This window comes from Xylocopa sonorina, chromosome 2 (assembly GCF_050948175.1).
Source record: "Xylocopa sonorina isolate GNS202 chromosome 2, iyXylSono1_principal, whole genome shotgun sequence".
Lineage (NCBI taxonomy): Eukaryota > Metazoa > Arthropoda > Insecta > Hymenoptera > Apidae > Xylocopa > Xylocopa sonorina.
In genome coordinates this window covers 6,595,348-6,615,424 of record NC_135194.1, presented here as the reverse complement: position 1 = coordinate 6,615,424, position 20,077 = coordinate 6,595,348, and the positions used below count along the sequence as shown (strand labels likewise).

The window sequence follows — 20,077 nt, the reverse complement described above, 5'->3', positions numbered from 1 at the left end:
TGTATTTTATATTTTTTCGATTTTTACTTGCTTTTCTTATTTGTAGAATTGTTTTTATTAAATTTTCTATTCTTTTTATTAAATTTTGATTAAATTAGTGTAAAATTAAGTTGGGCAAACAAAGAAAAAGTACCGAGAAATGAGGAAACAGTGAGACAGAAGTGTAGATGGCGTTGCGAGACAGAAAGCTGCGCTACTACGTATTATGGTTGTGCTTTACAAATGTTTAGCGGGTAAAATGGCTCTGTGGAATAAAGTCGTGTCAGGATTCGATAGGGAAGATGAAACTGTAAATTTTGGAACAAGAAGAATAGCGGAAAATAATGGCTCATTATATGAGACTTCTACTGTTGCCACAATACAATCGGATAAGAAGGTATTTAATATCAATTTTATCATCACCTATACATGCATCGAATTTTAACGGTTACGATTAGCTTTCCAATTTTGTTATTTCTTAAATATTCCCAATTTATTGCTTTTCTAAGTAAATGGATATATTATTTTCTTCTACAGAAAATAAAATTGGCTTATAATGTGTTTCTAATTCTTTTTATATTAGAATACTGGATTAATGTTCAATTTATACGTTAAATGTATATGGAATTTTGTTTATATTTACAAGGTTGAAGGCAAGCCAAACGTTTCAGCATCTGTGCAATATTCAAGGGTTTGTGTGACAGTTGATAAATCAATCACAGTTTTTGAAAATGAATCATGCGAAGAAATATTATTAAGTGTCAGTTTTGAATCTTTCATAACATGTTACTGTATTTCTCATGATGGTATATTTTTGTTTCTTGTATTATCAAATGGCATGTTATATTGCCTTGATTTATTAAATAAGGGACAAGTAATCTTCACAAAGTGAGTCTAATGGTTTATATTATAAATTTTATCTCATATAGTGCACTTGAATTATGTTGCTTATAAAACTACTTGTTTTTTATCTACAGAAATATTATACAAGGTACTAATAAGGTAATGTCAATATATTCACAAAATGAATCTCATGAATGTATCAATATATATCTTATAATGACAAATGGAGCTATTTACAGGTAATTGCATAATGTATTCATAGAATAATAATTATTATAAACTTTAATCTATGGTTAGCATACATATTTCAGAATATCACAGTTTACACATTCTAGTATTTTAAATGAAATTAAGATTGATGATGCAGAAGAAAAAATGACACAACATATTAAATTTGATCAGTTATTTAAAGGGTTTTCGTGTGATGAGGTAAGTTATTTTTGCGCTTCAATATCTTTTAATTACATTCTTTAATGTGAATTTAAAAAATACAAATGAATATAAAAATTTTATAGGTAATATATGCTACTATAGGTATGGTAGGCAAAGAAATATCAATAGCTATGTTATGTTCGCGCATATTATTCATGTGGCCCAGTGAACAATACAATAATTTTAATACATCAAATTATACATATACAAAAGTAAAATTCTTTAAAAACAGCATGTAAGTAATTATAAATTTTTTAAACATTGAAATTTAATTTGTTCGTTTAAGTATAACAATAGTTATTTAGATAGATTTTTATTATTTTAGATCAATGCTATGTTTACGTTCAGATCACAAATTAAGCATGATATGTCCTCAAACTTTACTTGCTACAAAAGTGTACACTACTATACCTGTATTTAATTTTGAGATTATTGAAGGTAAAAATAATAGTTCATGTGAAATTGTTGTGCTAACAACTAACTCTGATAGTACTGCACAAAGTTTAAATGTACTTACATTCCCAGGTATAAAGCATTTTAATTTTACATATATACAGGGTGGAGCAGTAACTATTAGCACCTCAGATATCTTTGAAACTATAAGTTCCACAGAAATTTTTGCTGATATAAAATTGCACAGTACAAAGGGGCTCATCCGTTGGCGAAAATAATTCTTTTGTAAGTGGAGGCATGTCGGACATTTGAAGGTCACCTTCATCTTTTTAAATGGATCGGTATGTCTTTTCTTCTGTAATACGATAGAGTATCGTAAAACAAGTTCAACGACCTGTAACATGAAGCGGAGCAACAATAAACGTGGGGTCCTCAAAAACTGAATTTATGACGCGTTCATTACATCAGTGCCAATTTTACATTGGGTCTTTTGCTAGGAGAATTACCTTTACTTATACGACAGTGCACATTATTCATTGATTGTACGAAGGAAAGTGTATAAAAAATTTCGAAATCATTGGATTGGACGCGGCGGTCCAATATCGTGGCCAGCTCGTTCACCAGACATAACATCTGCCTTTTTCTACTTTCTATGACCTTCTATGGCTTCATGTTACAGGTCATTGAACTCGTTTTAAAATGCTCTAAAAAAGCTATTTTCGCCAACGGATGGACCCCCTTGTACTGTGCAATTTTATATCAGCAAAAATTTCTGTGAAACTTATAGTTTCAAAGATATCTGAGGTGCTAATAGTTACTGCCCCACCCTGTATATATAATTTTTGCACAGTTTTTTCAAATCAGTATATGTTTAGTTTCATTATACTTTATTTAGATTTTCAAAAAAAATTTCAACTAAGTGTTCCATTTGTGTCATATCTTGTTGAAATTGTGAATCCTTGTGACGAAATAATTTTATATATGGAAGGAATTAATCAATTCAACAATGGAATAGAATATATAGATACACTTAGAATAAAAGCTGTATCAGAAGGCATTCCTGAAGATCAATTGCAACGTTTGTTAAGAAGAGAAAAATTTGACGCAGCTGAAGCTTTTGCAAACAAATTTGATTTATCTGTAGAACCTATTTACTGTGCGAAAGTAGCACTGCTTTTGTCACAATTTGGACCATGGGCAAAAAAAGTATCTGATCCTATTCAAATAGATATGCTTCTTACTATGTTTGATAAGATAGAAAATGTGCAATATGTAGTAGAATGTTGTAGCAAAGCACTTATACCTGATTACAAACAAATGCGAAAAATTCTTTTATATGCACGTTCAAGAATAATGGAAAACGCTGATGTAAGTAATTTTTAACTGACAGTATTAAAAATTGTTAAATATGATAATAAATATATATATGTATATAAAAATGAAGGACCGATTTTAGAAAGATAAATATTTACATCTTCTGTCTTCGATTAATAATATATTAGATAAATTAGAAACTTTTCACATGATTTGGGGTTATAAAAGAGGTTTAGAATGCTACGATGATGATACTATGAAGGAATGGATTAGATTTTCACGAGCAAATTTCATGGAAGAATATAAAACGCATTTGAGTTTGGTAAATTGCAATTAACACAAAATGGATGTAATTAATAAATTTTTAATTAAACTAATCAAACTTTTTATATTTCAGGGAGAGATGGAAGCAGCTACCTTGATTTGGACAAGACATTTTCCAGACTTAATAACATATATATCGAATATAGAAACTCTGGAGGATACATTTGCTATTCTTCCTGAAAAAATACCTCCATTGACTCTTTGGCCATGGCTATCACATTTTATTCCGACTTTACTATCGTTTATTCCAAGCGCGATAAATCAAATTATTTTTTGGGGCTGCAAAAAAGTTAAATCCTTTGAGCAATTTTATCATTCAGAATGGCCTAAAATTGGAATTGATTTTATGGAAAAGTTTATTAAATTATTGAAATTTGAAAAAAATTACCAGTCTTTATACTTTCAGCAAGAATATTTGAACAAAAATTTCAAATTAAAACAACTTACTACTCTAACACAAGCTATGTTAGACATTCAAAAACTGAAAGTTAACTATAGGTTAAGTTATTGTAATTTTCTAAATATATTTTACATATTTCTGAAGGCATCTTCTTTTTCTATATATTGAAATAATACAAAAAACATATAATTTGCAGATTAACAATATCTCTTGATTCATACACCGATGATCCTCTAAAAGTGTCGTACATGTTACTAGATAAAATACATGTAAATATAATTCCAGAATTCGTAAATACATTTTTAAAACAATATATGTTGAACAATTCTTTAAACGATGACTACGTTCTTTCTACGTACATAGAGGTATTCTAGAATTAAAATAAATCGAAAATTTATATAAAGCATTGTAAAGCATTGTTCAAAAATTAAATTCTTTCAGAACACTATAAAGAATTATAATTGGAGGTCTAATGAACAGACTTTGTGGGAGAAAAGAGTTGTTATCATTATTGATTTAATTGAGGATATAGAGGTATGTTTACGAAACGAACAAGGTTTCTATCGAATAGAGAATATAGGATAATTTAAATATACTTATTTATAATTACAGATTAAATTACAGCAAACACTAGAAATAGTGAAAAGAGCCTCGGTTCCTTGGAGTTCAACAATTGAAACTTTAGCAGAAATGAGTCAAAATTTTGATCATATTCTAGCATCTCAAATTAGAATAGAGTGTAATTATGTTCCAATTAAGCTTATCTTAAAGAAATATGGATATGAGCGTATTGGTATAAATGATGTTAGTAATTAGTATTTTCATATTAAAAAATGCTTTAAAATTGAGTTGTTTTGTAAATATTCGAAAATTTGTTTACAGAAATTAATACAGTATATAATAAAAAAAAATTATGATACCATGATCTCAGACATTCAACAAATAACTAAAAATAATTTATCAAAAAGAAATGCATTTTCCTCTTGCATGCATTATTATTTATCTCGGGGGTAAAATAATTTAAGTAATCAATCCTAATATGTGAATTATTGCAGTTCTTTCAATTTAATTAATGAAAAAATATAATTTGTAGGAATTTTGAAAATGTAATGAAGACATTGAACTCTTTAGAAAGTGATCTATTATTATATTGTTGTGCACAAATTGTTAATTACGTAGCAGCCAGCTTAACATTAAAGGTACATCAACACATTATAAATTTTATAAAAATGATCTTTATACTTTTTATAACCACAAACATGTTATTTATATTTATTATTTAGGTTCTACCCGAATACGTAATGTATTATATTGAAATGTTTGGCTGGTTGAAATTACAACTACAGAAGCATTCAAACGAATGTAAAACCGAATCATATTATTGCAAAAGTATTATTAATAATATGAATGCAATAAAATCTAGGTATTTTTTAAAGAAAAACTTTCAGATTGATGTTACAGATGAAGAATATTACGTTAAGAAAAAGCAAGTATTAGAAAATTATGTTAAACGATTGAATAATGGTATGAAATAATTTTTTATTGTATAAGATATTTAACAGTTAATTATTTATCATTTTAATAATTATCACATAATGTTTCAGCAGAATTAACAAAAGATGAAAGTCTGTTTACGATGTACAAAAAAGTTATTAAAGTTGCAGACTTACTTGAATTGTGCAGAATGGATGCTATATCCATATTATTGGAGTTGGTAAAGGATGTAAATTTATTAAACTATTTCATTGGGTAAGTGAATATTATTTATATGTAATAAGAATGGACAAATGTAAAATTATGTTTTCCTAAAATATATATTGATATCTAGATATAAAAAAGGACAGTTAAATATAATGACAGATGAATGTCTATATGTGCAGAAAATATGCTTATTAGTCATTCAGCATGCTAAAGCAGATTCTAATATTGCAGCTATAATTAAGAATTTAAGTTCTGCTGCATTATGTGTATGTTCAGATGGTATGGATATTGTTTAACTGATAGTTGACTTTAAATATACTGTACTTAATCATTTTTATATAAACGTTTTAGATCAATTAGAATCTATGTTACTGTTATACCACTGGTCAAGGTTGTACGAAGAATGTTCAAATAAAAGCCTTACATGCGATTCGAGCTCAGAAGAGATGAAACATGAAGAAATATCAAGAACAGGCTGGAAATTATATACAATCTATAATGATCTATCAACAGGAGTTGATGAGTCTTTATTACCACTACTTAGAGATGCAATCTTTGTGCAACAATTATATATTACAAAATTGGTCCCTGGTAAATTATAATGCATTACATTTACATATAATATTGTCTCCCTTATAAGAATAATCTAATTACGTATTACATTCAATTATAAATTATCGTAATTTATCAAATTATACTGACGTAACAAGACTACCATAAGAAAATTGGTATTACATAAAGATACTTAAATAATTTTTTATTTACGGCCTAGATATGAAACGTTTAACAAATGGTGAAACGGCTCGAGATTGCAATTCGGTAATCAATCAAGAATCTATGCAGTAATGTATGTATTATAATGTAATATTATAATGTAATTAATTTCAATGTACATTTTTAGCTAAATCCAGACGACTTTTTGAAAAAATTGCTTGATAGGATAATGGGGCTCAGACTGGAGCATAGCGATTATTGTTTATTGCAAATTATTAAATCTCTATATTTTAATTGTTGCATTATATCAGGTACAAGTGATACTTTGTTAAAAGAAATTAAGTCAATGTTCGTTCAATTTTCAACAATACTGTTAAAAAAAGTTATCAATAGTCGAAAGTTCGATCCTCAACTTAGTTTATCTTGTCTATTTATATTACCTGATTCAGAAGCGTGTAACTGGATTTCTACCGCTTGCAAGTTGTAAGTATTGTCAATACAAAATATATAGTCAATAGAAAAGATGCAAAGTAATATAAAAACATTTTTTTTCAGATTTCAACCAGATTGTATTCGTCATTTAAGGATAACAATATTTGGATATGAATACTTTCGTTTAACAAAAAATCAGACATTTTTGGAGATGTTTCAAAATAATAAAATATTACATTACTGGGCACAAAAGTTATCTGTATATTCAATTTCGTATAAAGGTTTAAACTAATTCTTCATCTGATCTTTTATTGCGCATAGGTATTGAGAATGTATTCTTAACAAAAAATATTTGTAGAAGTCTTAACAAGCGACATTACTGCTAAAAGAAAAATATTGCAAGATATCATGAGTTGTTGCGGCGATATGATACCCCTGTTTGAAGAATTTTGCTCCGATTTTGGTTTCAAATTTCAAGACTGTTTATTGATTTATTTAGAATGGGTAATAAAAACATGGAATCCGAAATTAAATATGAATAACCACGATAGAAACAAAGGTAGAGAGCAATAACAAAAATTGATCTTGTCATATATATGTACTATTTTATTTTATTTTATGTATTCGATATTCGATTATGTTACTAGAATTTCGTATCAATGAAGACGAAATAAATGAATTGAGAAGAAAATGCAACCACATTGCTAGTTACATACTGGATAAATGTGCTTTAAAAAACTGTGTTCAAACTCTTCTTTCACAAGTAAGAAATTAGTAATAATTTTAAATGGTATAATTAATGTTACAGATTTAATGTATCCATAATATATACGTTGTTTTAGGTAAATTTTTATTACTACGAAGTATTTATAATACTTATGGACATTATAGAAGACAAGAATATTGAGCAAAGATATTATTTTCATTTCTTGCAAAATTATACACGTATTAGGTAATTTTTAATATAGTTTAGTTAAACATATTTGTTAAATTGATAATATAGACTAATTCAATGTATTATGTTTTTTGCTAGCCCACCCACACAAATGGAATATGATGAGTGGATACATCGAAATCCAGGACATACATCTTTACCACCTATAGCAAAATGGAGATTGCCATTTTTATTTAATGAATTATGGAAACTTTTAAGTAAAATTTTTTCATTTTGTACCATTTACTATGTTTTACTAAATAATTAAGTTTCAAAGACTAGAATTTATTTAAATGTCAATTTACTTTACTAGCCCCTGAATTCAATTTAAAAACTTATGAAAAATGGCTAGATATCGCACCTACTCTTAAATTACAACCCAATATCATATGTACATTAGCCATAAAAGGAGAAGTAACGCATGCTTTGGAAAATAAACACAAAATGGCTAAGTGGTCTCTTTGTTCGAAAAACAGTAGTTTACTGAATTATATAAAAAAATGCATAGAAAAGATGTCTGGTCCGGATGCATTATATTATGGAACAGCAGCATTGTATTATGTTGTAAATCATACACCACCAGGTATTTTACATATTATTAAAAGTCATATGTGGTGTCAAAAAACACGATAAAAAATCGGAAGTAATACACATGTAATCGTTAACAACTAATTTATTTTATTTTATTTACATTTTTAATAAATCTAAACAAATTAATCTCATTTTTATTAGGAGCTGATCAAGTGGCAGCAGTTGAAGAATGTTACAAATATGCTCGACTATCCATTCAGAAATCTACAACATTTGAGGAAGGAATGTTAGAGGTATATCTTTATTTATTTTTCATTTAATGTCGCCTGATAGAATAATTTAATTTCTTTGATTGGCTTCGTTACAGAAAATAAAATTCAAATATTTACGCTTTACAACTGAACATATCTTGCATACTCATGGTTTAGGGAATGAAAACTACTTATCATTAATTAGAAATCCGAATAAATTAATTCGTGAATTATATACAGATGAAAGCATACCTCAAAGATATCAATGTGCCCTCGATAATAAACCTGACATAAATTCTGCAGTAAATTTGATCTGTCAATTATACTCTATCAGTGTAGTGAAACTACGGATAGAATTATTGCATGAATGGTTACAACCAGATGTTAGATATACAAAATTTAATCAAAGTGAAGTAACAGAAACGTTCTTAGTAACAGCAAATTCTGAGTGGAACTCGAATTGTGACGATAATTTATTAAGGTATGTCAATGTGTTTAGAACATTTTTATATTCGCATTATTTAATATATATAATATTTTAGAGCCTGTTATATTTTGGGGGATGGAGATCTTGATTTGTCAGCCAACTATCTTATAAATATAGGCTTTGGTGATAATAATGAGAATTACAGTTCTGAATTACGTTATAGAGCACTTCGTGTATTGCAGGCTTTATTTGATACTACTGAATTAGAAAATTTGACCAAACGTGATTATCAAACAATCAGGTAATTGTTATGTTACTAATTGCTTAATTTTTATATATTTATTTTTTATTTAACATATATTTGAATAATTGTATTCTAGAAACTATATAAAAAGTTTGAAATACATAAGTACACTGGAATCGTTAGGAATAAGTTACAGCGTAAATACATTCGAAACGTGTTCTAAATATGAACTTGTACAAATTTTATGGAAAACACAGAGTTATTCGCCGCAAGCCCTTGTTGTGATTGCACAACTTTGCATAGATTTTAAAATATACGAATATTCCCTGTGGGATAAAAATTTAACTAAATTGGCTAAATTATTAATGGTAAATAATACATATACCTCTGAAATATACAAAAAATATTTTATGTGCTTCGTACATACATACATATATATATATATATATATATTTTTTTTTTTTTTTTTTCAGGTTAATGAATTAAAAAACATATTGCTACAAGTACGAAATATAAATGTCATAGTAAATTCTAATGGATATTTATTAGGATGGAAGGTAATAATTTCAGAACCATTGAGAAAAATGGATGTCAATCCGACTTCGGAACAAATTGAGGATTGCCTTGAAACCTTGCAACTTTTATATTCATGCCCTGTTGTACATATGTTGAATTTTAATGACATTGTAAAGTATTGTTTTCAATCCCAACAACCACATTTTGCACTCACGCTTCTACCTTTTCTAAACGATGATGATATTGTATTTGTTTTGAACGTAAGTATTTACCCCAATTATTTATTAAATTATATATTTCATTTACTTTACCGTGTTGTAGAAAATTAAATGTACGTTCAATATTGAAAAGGCAGTAAAAGATTTGAATAGCTTACTCTCAAATGGAATATTTTGTATAGATTACGTAAGTAAATGTATTTACTATACATACTATTTCATTTATACTTAGTGTAACTTCAAGTTAAGTACAAATTTTTTTCAGTGTAAAAAAATCATAGAAACAACGTTGGCAAAAATAGAAGAATGAATGAGACATGAATGATATTTATCTCTTGCAAAATTCTATTTGTATTCATTTATGTTATATAATTAAAAACTGCTTTACCGAGTTTATATACATTTATTAGGCTATATAGATTTACTATACATATTATCTACATGTCAATAAATTTCATTCACTTTTTATTTATATAATATTATTCATCACTTTTCGATTTGTCATAATCCTCGATTAATAAATTCTTATTAACAAGTAATATTACTCTAAGAACGTTAGGGTCGATGTCCCATACTTCGGCTGACATTAATATACAACGATTTACTATAAGGTTATTAGGATTTGTTGGACTTGGGCCCAGAATAAGATCTACTTGATCTTCAGGGTGAACCTGTGCGATTGAAATGCATGTAATGTAATTTAGATGTAATATTAGCTGTAATACTTTAAATTTAATTAGAGAAATACATACCGGTATATTCTTTTTGGGACATTTTTGACCGTTTAGGCGTATATTATTTTTATAAAATTCCTTATCAATTTTACTAGAAAAGAAAACCTTGTATGTTTCACTATTTGACGCTTCTTTCTAATTTAACTACTTACTTAAATAATATTTGAATAAACTGATAATTAATATATTAACTAACGTACGCGCGTGACAAATTAAATCCAACTTTGGCGATAACGTCTAACCGAAGACTTGATACGTAAGCTTGAAATGCTTTTGATTGTTCCGTTTTTAAATAATCGTCGACATCTAGCACATCTTCCTCGTCTTCTCCGTGTATGGCCTACATGTACGTACGTAACAAATACATTTTACACAGCAAATTTTTCAATTAAAATTATTTTTTATAAATATTAAAATATGATTACGTACCTCACTCGCAGTTTTTCCTTTACTTTTGAATCTTCTCAATATCATGGGAGTAAAGTTTTGTTCTGGATAATACGAATAATTTACGAATAAACTACACTGTTTTGAATTGAACTTTCGCGTATTCTCTATGGTACGAAGTATTCCTGCATTTGTACATATTTTTCTTCGCGCGATATTAAAAAGTGTTCTGCGTAACATTATTTCGAATTGTACTTTTAAAGAGACTAAGGTTATGTACACTTCTATTAATACGTGCAAATGTATACCGAATCTCGCGAGACGTGTGATACTGAAACACGTATATTCGTGTATATTCGTAGGCTGGAGGAAGCCTAACGACCGCGATGAAAGGTCTACACTTGTGTTGGTAAATAGAACACTAATCTATCGACACCTGTTACAATGTACGATAAAACACATTACGTGCTTCCAATTTGATAATTGATTTATCGCATTTTAATTAATCATGTTTCGGAAGAGCACACGTCGATAGGTTCATTTTCTATTTACCACCTCTCTTATCACTTCGCTTAGCGTTAGTGTTACGTGTTACGTTACACACCGCGCGCTAGAATCGATATGTGTATATATGTATTATCATTTTTTTAAGAGATTCATACAATTAATTTTTGTAGTAAAAATGATATATTATAACATTTCTCTTATGCTTTTAATGTACATTGTTTAATATTAATATATCTTACTAAAAATTTATATTGGTAAAAACAAAAGTAGGTTTTCATTAGAAAGATATATAATCATATATATAAAAATCATATAAAATAAATGAATCTTAAGCGATATATTTTTATTATTATACTATAAAAGAATATACTTTTTCATTCAAATAATATTACGTACATTGATTATCGATGGTAAAACGCGAACGAAAAAATTAGTAACATTTCCATTTGTTTGCACAGTAGAAACCAATTTGATGTATTGGAATTCCAAAAGATTCTTATACACTTTCATAATAAATCTTTTGTTCGCTTTGGTAATTAAATTCTTGAATCGGACAAGAATCTTGTAATTAGAAGTTAAATATATTTCTCATTGCATACTTTATTTAGAAATTCTGTTTAAAATACACAAATAAAAATAAATGCTTTTCAGTGGTATGCGCAGAACATGCATTTATGTAGTTACATTTTGATTATTATTCAGCATTGTAATTTGAATTCTCCATAAGAAAATAGGATAGCTAAAATTAACGTTAAAACTTTTATCTTCCTATTTACTTCTCTACACGGACAGCAAAAGAGTTCATTTATCAGAATAGAAGAAATGTCATTTGAAATGTTATCATTCTCGAGCTTATAATGAAAATAATAATTCATCTGTATTCGCAAAATGCTCTCTTATGCTGTCTTCGTTAGTACAGAAATTAGTGATTTTACAGAAATTTTAAGAAAATATATAAACATTATGTTTATAATGTTATTGACGATTAAATTTACTTAGTACGTGTACATACATATTTTGTATTCTAATGCTTTCTTATCCTCCTTGTTTGGTTTATTCTCTGCTTCTCGTAAATTGACAATTGTCTTAAATTAGATCGATACTTTCACGTCTTTCATTTTATTATTTTGGTTCGATTGTTTCCTTTTTCTTGTTATTTTTCGATAAAAATGTTTATTCATTGAGTGTGGTTTGAACATAAATTTCAATAAAATACTTTGCATACAAATAAAATCAGAATTTTTGGTGACTAGAATATTTTTACACTTCACATACATCCATTCTTTGAATACTTATATGCAATAATATTGTAATAAAAATTACGAGCATTACATTAAAAGTAACATTCACCTTTGGTCTGTAGCATCCATTATTGTTACTTTTTTGTTTAAACAAAAGGAAGGTTAATATTAATATTAAACGTTCTTTGTTAAATGCACAAGTTGTAAGTAGTGTAATTCATCTTACCAACATTCATGGATTCAGAATTGTGTTATCAAGTTATACAAATATTTATTAACTTTGATTTTATTTACTAAAAGAAAAGTATTGTATGTACATGTTAAAAGAGAAAAAGATACTTGCACGTTAGCATATATTAGCTGCCAGAAATTACTAATTATTTATCGTTACAATAAATTGCAGGTATACGCGCAGTTTAAATGTAGTGTAAATGAAAAATTTCAGGTATAAATAGTATATTTTCAAGTAATAGAATAAAATTTTTATTTACATTGTAATACTGCAAAAAATTTCTTCGTTATTCAATCTTAAAAATTAAGAAATATCATGTAAGCGTCTACTATTTCAGAGATTGTGCTTTCTTTTACCTCTACTCTCGATTCATTTCTGCCCGACAAACTTTATCTTTTAATAATAATTGTAAAATAAATGCACTACTTACAATAAATGCAACCATCGTGTACAGTCATTATATAACGCATTGCTGTTATCCGATTACTTTCTATAAATGTATCGTTTATGTACGTATGTACATATGTAAAAAAATTCCTAGGCTTAAGTCTGTTTATAGAACGATAATAATGATGTCTTAAATTGTGCTCTTTCAATATACCAGAGAAACAATTGTTTTACTCAGGAACTACAAATGCATTCTTAATTAAAACACGAAGTTTACAAAATATTTTTAGCAGCAAAAGATATCAAAATAAATTTTGTAAGTATAATAAAGTATAAAAAGCTTACTGCAAACATTTCACGACATACTCTATACTTCAATCATGCGACTATAATAATAATGTTCAAATCATTGATATGCGTGTACATACTGAAATATATCACAAGTAAAAAGACGAGAAAAAATGATATCGATAATCATTTTATATGTTTGTTTGATTGAAATTTAGAGCATGCTACCACTATGCTACAGTATGTACACTTAGCAAGCATTAATATGCCTCGATGAACTAAAAATAGTTCATCCTCACTTATACTAGGAATTTTTTTCTTGTTAAATACGATAACATATCTTTAATTCGTTTAAAATTCACATCGAGTACAAATACAAACAAGGTATGACATTCGACAATCGTTTTCTACAAATTTGAAAGCATATGGCACGCGTGTCCTCTATTTTTCTATAATCCTAAGCTTTTCTTTTTCCAAATATAAAAAAATAGCATTGCAAACGGTGTGGAATATTTGTTATTCATCATCACACTCTTTTCTTTTCATTGAGTCTTTTTTTCTTTATAAAGAGCATGTGTAATATCTATCCAAGTAATATTTTATTATTACAGATTGATGCGTACGAAGTATGTTACAATGTAATGAGGAAAAAATCCATGATAATAAATTAACTGTAAGTAAAAAAATTTTTGCTTTGTACAACATATTGGTTATTGTAGAAGCTGTTACTAATATCTTTTTTAATGTAAAAGTTGATATAAATGAATTTTATAAAAATAGTAATCGAAGATTAAGAATGTCACTTTGAAATAAATTGTGCTATATTCTCCGCGTTATAGGCATACTCTCATGCACCATACGCGTTTGTCACTGGTTGTTACATTTTCTTACATAATTCAATATATATTTTGATTATTCTTTTCACAATGCACTCGCGACAGTTTTTTTCTTCTTTTTTTTTTATGAAAAATAATTTAGAGCCTTTCAGGTGCTAAGCAGATTGCACCAGTGCAACAATCTGTTAAATTGTATCTGCCACATGCAACAACAGAAATACAATTTCAGATGTAAAGATGTTTCAGTAAAGTGATTTTATAATAAATCCTTTCCTAGAGTATGATTACTCTGCAAGTAGTCAAAATAAATATCAATATACACACAATACACTGCAGCATGTTTTCTATTTTACGTAGTCATTAGAGAGATGTTCAAATTCTAGACAATAAACTGTGCCACGTAAAGCTATTAAATTTGTTTTATACATAAAATGTGTATGAATATTTGTTGGCAGTTTAGTTTATTCATAATATACTTCTTCGGTTAAAGTGTAAAGAAATATTGCAATTGCAATATTTATAAAAAATTTTACAATAAATACAAAATACTTCTTATTACAAGATTCTTCAATTCCTTTACATCTTCTCTCTGTTTTTTTAAAAACTCTCCTAATATGAAGTTACAATAAAATACATACATCTATTGTCTAGAACTGACAAAAAATTTCACATTACTGATTTGATTTTTATCTCTTCGTTGCTATGGCACTGTCTGTTTAAATAATACTATAATGCTATTTTACATTTTATAAAAACTGTTAGTATATTGATTGTTACACCTATCGTGTGTATGTTTATATGTATACTAAATGAATGCTTTTACTATAATTGGTATAAAAAATTTAGAGATATCTGGCAGCTCTCGCGATTCTTCGACATTCTAGTATTTTCAATTCTTTCAATTCGTCAACTTCCTTTTAACATTAATAAAATTGCTATATTAAAAAGAAATAAAAATTTGCTATTTTTATAAAAAAAAGAAAAAAAAATGAAAATATAATGGCAGGCAATAAGATATATTAACCTTTGACTAGTACATTAACGTGTAGAATCACAATGAAAGCACTACTTCAGACGTAAGTGAATTTATAACTATTTCCACTTGATTAAATGCTGTATAAGTGTTGGTTAAAATTATAATGGTACCATGATTCCTTGCCACTTCAGTTCTTAGTTTTAATTTTATAATTTCTATTAGAAATCTTCAATTGCAAAATTGTACCCTCGTTTATGATACGTTAAACTACAGCTGCCAGAGAGATTCATCGAAATGCATGGATTGCCCGTCTCTTAAAAACATTCACATTTCGTTTTCATTTGTTGGTGAGAAAATTAATTTCAGTCTGTCAGTTTATATGGTTTTACCTACATTGAATCTTGATTATTTACTGTTTATAACATAATGCATCTTCTCTGTCTGCGCTTTTGAGGTTCAGGTCTTAAAACGGCACGGACCGCTTCATCAAACACTTGTTTTAGACCACGTTGCGTGAGCGCAGAACATTCCATATACTTCACCGCTCGTATCTATGGATTATACATATATTTGAAATTATTTGGTAATTAGAAAGTTATAAACTGTGTTCAAATTATTTTAGATATGGCTTTTTCAAATTTATAGTACATATCTTTTTGGCAAGTTAAAAGTGTTATCTGATTCTGTAACATGCATATACTTCACTTGCAAATGTAAGCGTTTGAACATTCATTAAAACTATTGAGTAACAAATTTGATGCAGACACGATGCAGACCTTGTTTGCCAATTTTTGTCCTTGTTCACGTTTTATAGCACTGAGACCTTGTTCAGCTAAGGCAGTAAGCGTCTCACGATCGTCTCTTAAGTCTATTTTAGTCCCAACAAGTATCATTGGGGCATCCGGGCAATGATGTTTTATCTCTGGGTACCACTTACTGGTAACATTTTCAAAGGACGAGGGGCTAGTCACTGAGAAACAAATCAGAAAAACATCAGTCTGTGGATATGAAAGTGGACGAAGCCTATCGTAATCTTCTTGACCCGCCGTATCCCATAGGCCTAGACTAACAGGTATTCCATCCACGACCATAGGTGCTGAATAATTATCAAACCTGTAGAAAATAATAAAGTTTAATATTTAAATACTCAAATCCTATACGACACCAAAATAATCAAGTGAACAAGTATATATATTTAAAAAGAACATTTCAAATTCAAATATTTAAAAAAAAAAAATTCATTTAAAAGAATGCTAAAAGACCTTAAGATTCAAAGGATGCTGTATCCAATAATACTTTACTATTATTAGCTATCTCATTTCATTGCTCCGAGAAAGAAAGAAATATATGTAAAAATATAAAATTTGTAAATGTTGCGTGCAAATTTCAATTTGTTCATAAGAAAGGATTGTAGGTTGTTTTAATTTTTAGAAAGATATTACTTACACTGTGGGGACATATTCCCCTGGGAAACTATCTGTTGTGTATGATATTAACATACACGTTTTTCCCACCGTTCCATCTCCTACCACCACACATTTGATTGGTCTACCTGAACTCATATTTCGAATATACTGCAGCAATAATAAATTTATTTTAGTATTATTTTATGTCTAGTTACATTTAATAGTCTTGTTAGAAAGATACTATGTGAGATTATATTTCACTTCACAGTTTCATTTCGCGGTAAAAGAGAGATGAAAATGTTTCTTTCTAATAATGGAAATTACCATATAAATAATGGAAATTAGGTTATCGATGATAAAACTATTCTATCAATCGAAGCGTTCAAGTAAACAATTACTCTTGCTAAAAGCGATTGTAATTACTACTATAATAATTGATAGAAAGTTAATAACCGAAATATGCTCGACCATTGTAAATGCAACACCCACTGTTAAAGCGCATCAGTCTGCGTTAGTAGATATAACAAAACGATGCACGTTTTCGAATCGAAAGGTTAGCCAGAAAGGTGAGCAGCAGCTTCGAACGAAAGGGCTTGCCCTTCAATTTCGATTTATTTGCTCATTATGCAATTGGTAAACAAGAAAAGTCGGTAGCGTTCGATCACTCACCAAATATGAACAAATGTTCAAGTAGAAAAAAATTAGTCACTATTTTAATATTATTTCGATTGGAAATATCTATGTATGTGTCGGAGTTTCTTTAAAAAATTATAAAACCGGGTGCCATGACGGTATTGCGGTTTTTGGGACTAAAACGGACGTAGCCTTCGCTTGGTGACAGATGTTCGACAAACCTCTTCCTTCCCCCTCTACACCGTAACAATTATTCAGAAATGATGAATAGCGACATCTGTTGAATTCAAATTATTTTTATATATTTCGGTACCGCGATCGGGCATACAATATTCTACCAACTATTTCTTCATTTTCACATGTTTATTTTTATTTCGTACCATAAGAGGTTTTACAGAGATATGTAATGTGGACCAACATTGAATATCTCATTTGGTTATTAAAGACAAGAAATTTAGTGTTTTCTCCCTCTTTCTCTCTTAAAAAATGATAGATTTAATTTCTTCAAGCAATAACGTTTTCGTGTGGAATGCGGAGGGTAGTAGTAGTAGTTCGTTACTATTTTTACAAATTTTTACAAACTTTTTCAATTCCACAACTTCAATTCCAGACTGGTTAAAACTTCGAAAGGATTATCGAATAATTGGTGAACTCGTAGGTTGCCTTCCGAAGAAACCAAGGCAAGATATACTTTCAGGCCTTCCGTTACTTCTACAACCAGAAGAAGTATCTCTTTTGCTTGAAAAGAATGTTGCAAGACTTGTACGGTACCCTCGATTGCAAGAACCACCATCTGATTCGTTGAAACAAGTTTTCGAAGAATATAGGAACACCTTGTACATCGAGCAAGAGAAATGTTTAAAGAGGGAAAGAGAAAAACAGGTTGTTAAAAATTAAAGATATATCCATATTTTCAGTAAAATGTTCCAATTATTTTACATTATATTAAATTATTATTACGTTGCAGGTGATTGGAATGATGGATAAAATTGTGGAGGGAAAGAAAAGGAAAATACTTGGAATAGATACCAGGAAAAAGAAAGCAAACAAACCATTAGATCCAAAGATGCAGGAAACACTGAATAACATTGAGGTCAATAAACAGGATTTGTTAGAAAAAGAAATGGCAAAGTTGCCTAAATTAAACAAAAGCGAAGCATTAGTTCAAACTCATACAAGTAAAGAAAAGTAATTTATTTTATAGAAATTTATTTTATAGAATTTATTTTATAGAGATTTGTTTCCAGTATATCCGTGGGCAAACAAAGATGATGTGGAAATAGTGAAGTGGGAATACCCCTCAAATTATAAACAACAACTTCGATATAAAACATTTAAAGATTTATGGGAGAGAGGATATTACATAACAAATGGAGACAAATTTGGTGGTGATTTCTTAGCTTATCCTGGTAATACAATATATATGGTATATAATTAGTTAAAAGCAAACGCCATAACTTGTTCTTTCAATTCTTTTACAGGAGATCCTATTATGTTTCATTCTCAATTCATAATTTTATGTAAAGATAAGAACGAAGAAATCCCGATAACTACGCTTTCAGCTCAATGTAGAATCGCTTGCCATGTTCGAAAAACGCAATTGTACGCTTTCCTTTCCAAGGAGCACGACAATAATATAAAGTACCAATCGTTTCAGTGGGCAGAAAATGTTTGACAATATACCAAATAATGTACCTAGTTATATTTACTATTCCATACTTTTATTTATTTCTAGTTTACAATTAAAACATGAATAGAATAAGAAAGTCTCTATTTAGACGGTATCGATTAATACAAATCTATCGTGTTGCGGTTCAGGAATAATATTGAAATGTTTTTTATATATAACACTGTTTGCTCTGTCCTCGTAATTCAATCTACCCCATGCACGTTCCAAATTTGGATTAATCTTTTCGCAGGTGACTACTACCTTTCCTTTTTCTAAAGCGTACAGTGTACCATCTTTACCAATTCCAACCTGTAAACATAAGATAATCAATACATATCCGTGCTTGTAAATATCAAACTTACGTATAAGCCTGGATGGAATCTGGGTCTAAGCTGTGTAGCTAATATCGTTAATGCTTGAACATAATGTCCGTCTTGTACTCGCCATCCTCTATGCTTCGGTCTTCTAGTAATAGGCGAATTGCGCGTACTTCCACTAGATTTTTTTGATGCATACCTCACGCACGCTATTAATTATTAAATCTATTATTATTTATAATAAAAATTGTAAGTAATCTATTAAATTTAAAGTTTAGTTTGTACTAACCTAAATTAGCGGTAGCGGCATTCACGAGACATTTAGAACTTTTTAAAGTGCTACCAAACAATTGCGTTAAGAATGTCATGTTTCCAATGTAATTAATTTAAGTTTAATCTCTTTTTTTTAATCTACGTGCAAGAGTCCAATATGAAACCATTACCAACTTTTGCAAATTGTTACTGTGAAATTCTTCATTTATTACAGTTAGTAATTATACAAATTTCGAATGCTCATTTTCATTTATTATTTTACTTTAACACCGATAATCATTTTTCTTGAAAAATTACATGAAATATATTGAATTATAGCTTTATCATATGTTTAGAATTTATTCGAATAATCTCTAGTAAGAGTTCGAAAGATCGAAAGAAAGATTCTTCTAGAAGGTAATGGAAAAGATTTTTGTCTGTGATTTTCTAACCAATTGAAAATGAACGCATTACATGTTTAACCAATGAGAGGTGTCACGTCAAACTGATCCGTAAAAGGAAGTAAGTATAGGCGTCGCTGGTCGTTGTCGTCATACGG

The 20,077-nt window shown here is 28.7% G+C and overlaps 5 protein-coding genes across 5 annotated transcripts; 2 read left to right on the top strand and 3 right to left on the bottom strand.

Moving 5' to 3' along the window:
* Window positions 1-238: 238 nt before the first annotated feature.
* Rod (kinetochore component rough deal) lies at window positions 239-16,248 on the top strand. Its single transcript, XM_076910547.1, has 35 exons — window positions 239-376; window positions 626-867; window positions 957-1,061; window positions 1,134-1,251; window positions 1,338-1,489; window positions 1,580-1,779; window positions 2,543-3,015; window positions 3,104-3,283; window positions 3,359-3,783; window positions 3,882-4,050; window positions 4,127-4,219; window positions 4,298-4,489; window positions 4,568-4,695; window positions 4,779-4,884; window positions 4,969-5,209; window positions 5,290-5,434; window positions 5,514-5,665; window positions 5,738-5,977; window positions 6,097-6,114; window positions 6,159-6,205; window positions 6,288-6,583; window positions 6,656-6,813; window positions 6,891-7,091; window positions 7,180-7,295; window positions 7,375-7,484; window positions 7,566-7,684; window positions 7,780-8,049; window positions 8,199-8,290; window positions 8,365-8,729; window positions 8,791-8,976; window positions 9,056-9,287; window positions 9,393-9,695; window positions 9,757-9,840; window positions 14,041-14,102; window positions 16,109-16,248. The coding sequence occupies exons 1-34, from the start codon at window positions 239-241 to the stop codon at window positions 14,098-14,100; spliced, it is 6,156 nt and encodes a 2,051-aa protein (XP_076766662.1). The 3' UTR covers window positions 14,101-14,102; window positions 16,109-16,248.
* LOC143432951 (uncharacterized) lies at window positions 10,118-11,110 on the bottom strand. Its single transcript, XM_076909958.1, has 4 exons — window positions 10,817-11,110; window positions 10,588-10,727; window positions 10,406-10,478; window positions 10,118-10,324 (listed from the first exon to the last, which is right to left on the bottom strand). The coding sequence occupies exons 1-4, from the start codon at window positions 11,012-11,014 to the stop codon at window positions 10,133-10,135; spliced, it is 603 nt and encodes a 200-aa protein (XP_076766073.1). The 5' UTR covers window positions 11,015-11,110; the 3' UTR covers window positions 10,118-10,132.
* Mtl (Rac family small GTPase Mtl) lies at window positions 14,112-17,536 on the bottom strand. The gene is made up of 4 exons (XM_076910761.1): window positions 17,317-17,536; window positions 16,688-16,815; window positions 16,018-16,354; window positions 14,112-15,792 (listed from the first exon to the last, which is right to left on the bottom strand). The coding sequence occupies exons 2-4, from the start codon at window positions 16,801-16,803 to the stop codon at window positions 15,658-15,660; spliced, it is 588 nt and encodes a 195-aa protein (XP_076766876.1). The 5' UTR covers window positions 16,804-16,815; window positions 17,317-17,536; the 3' UTR covers window positions 14,112-15,657.
* A 217-nt stretch (window positions 17,537-17,753) lies between these two features.
* On the top strand, window positions 17,754-19,059 carry Tsen34 (tRNA splicing endonuclease subunit 34). Its single transcript, XM_076910175.1, has 5 exons — window positions 17,754-17,818; window positions 17,891-18,162; window positions 18,248-18,458; window positions 18,528-18,689; window positions 18,762-19,059. Exons 1-5 carry the CDS (start codon window positions 17,767-17,769, stop codon window positions 18,953-18,955), a joined length of 891 nt encoding a protein of 296 aa, XP_076766290.1. The 5' UTR covers window positions 17,754-17,766; the 3' UTR covers window positions 18,956-19,059.
* Window positions 18,988-19,695, bottom strand: Mrpl27 (mitochondrial ribosomal protein L27). Its single transcript, XM_076910176.1, has 3 exons — window positions 19,556-19,695; window positions 19,312-19,475; window positions 18,988-19,258 (listed from the first exon to the last, which is right to left on the bottom strand). The coding sequence occupies exons 1-3, from the start codon at window positions 19,632-19,634 to the stop codon at window positions 19,055-19,057; spliced, it is 447 nt and encodes a 148-aa protein (XP_076766291.1). The 5' UTR covers window positions 19,635-19,695; the 3' UTR covers window positions 18,988-19,054.
* Between the last annotated feature and the right edge of the window lie 382 nt (window positions 19,696-20,077).